This window comes from Seriola lalandi, unplaced genomic scaffold (assembly GCF_002814215.2).
Source record: "Seriola lalandi dorsalis isolate HSWRI2012SDOR001 ecotype SW California unplaced genomic scaffold, Sedor1 jcf7180002006954, whole genome shotgun sequence".
NCBI classification, from domain to species: domain Eukaryota; kingdom Metazoa; phylum Chordata; class Actinopteri; order Carangiformes; family Carangidae; genus Seriola; species Seriola lalandi.
The window spans coordinates 1-1159 of NW_019477607.1; the positions used below are offsets into that span (position 1 = coordinate 1).

Consider the following 1159-nt stretch of genomic DNA (forward strand, 5'->3'; position numbering starts at 1 on the left):
AAAAAAAAAAACCCCAGCAGTCTTCACTAAGGGTTTAGAGCTAACGTCACTATTGGCTTTCGTTGTTCTGAACCTGCTGCTGATTGGCTGGCAGGCTGGCTGGCTGGAGACAGGTAATAATAATGTTGGGAACTCAGGCAGCAAATGCAAAACAAAACAGTAAACATAATACAGGCAGGTGAGGTGAGGACAGGTGAGATCAGGCAGCACTGGAGACAGCGAGTTTCTTCAGGTGATCCATGAACACCTGCAGACTGACGTCGTCCGTCAGGATGGGAGCTCCAGACTCCTGCACAGGACACATCATTAAACACTGGTGTCATATCAACACCGACACTGATGAGTCTGAACACAGGTTCACTTCAGGATCATGTTCAGGTGAGGGTCTTACCTGTCCCCAGGTGTACATGTTGTTGTGGGTCTGGGAGGGGTTCACTTTGGAGAGCAGGAAACGAGCCTGGACAACATCATCAGTCAAACTTATGAACATGTCAACACATAAAAATGATCGTATAGACTCTCATCAGTTGTTACTGATGTATGTGAGCACACGAAGGATTATTGATGTATATACAAGTTAATTTATGGATGATGTAAGGTAGATATGCTGAAGTATAAGTCATGTAATGGTATAATACTGATGTGTGTGTGTGTGTGATCTTAATATGTATACATGTATGAAGGTATCTATATATGTCTGTATATGTACACACATGTATATACATAGATATATACTTTATCTATCCCCCTATACTGATGTTCAGTACACATGTTGATGATTCATAGTTTATTTATGTATTAGTAATATATGGCGTACATATTGATATATAATACATAAATTGTGATAATAATAATAATGTGATATTACATGTATGAATATACAGGTGTGTCTATCAGTGTGTCAGCGCCCTCACCTGGCTGCCTCCATGCTCCGTGTCGATGTATCTCGGCATGGGGAAGCGAGTGTGCAGCAGCTCCTGTGCGTCGTCCACCGGAGCCTGAAGCAGGTGTTTGAAGTTTTCATACTCGGGCATTTCCTGATATCCAGCCTTCCTCCACTGAGCTACAGTCTGACAGCAGGACACACCACGTCACTTCCTCCTTCCACCTCTTTAAATTCACTTACATCACGTGATTCTGGTTGTCGTCTGATTTTGTA

At 42.5% G+C, this 1159-nt stretch overlaps 1 protein-coding gene across 1 annotated transcript; it reads right to left on the reverse strand.

Moving 5' to 3' along the window:
* Positions 1–8: 8 nt before the first annotated feature.
* Positions 9–1075, reverse strand: LOC111671412 (protein transport protein Sec23A-like). The gene is made up of 3 exons (XM_023428499.2): positions 915–1075; positions 392–457; positions 9–289 (listed from the first exon to the last, which is right to left on the reverse strand). The coding sequence occupies exons 1-3, from the start codon at positions 1032–1034 to the stop codon at positions 200–202; spliced, it is 276 nt and encodes a 91-aa protein (XP_023284267.1). The 5' UTR covers positions 1035–1075; the 3' UTR covers positions 9–199.
* Between the last annotated feature and the right edge of the window lie 84 nt (positions 1076–1159).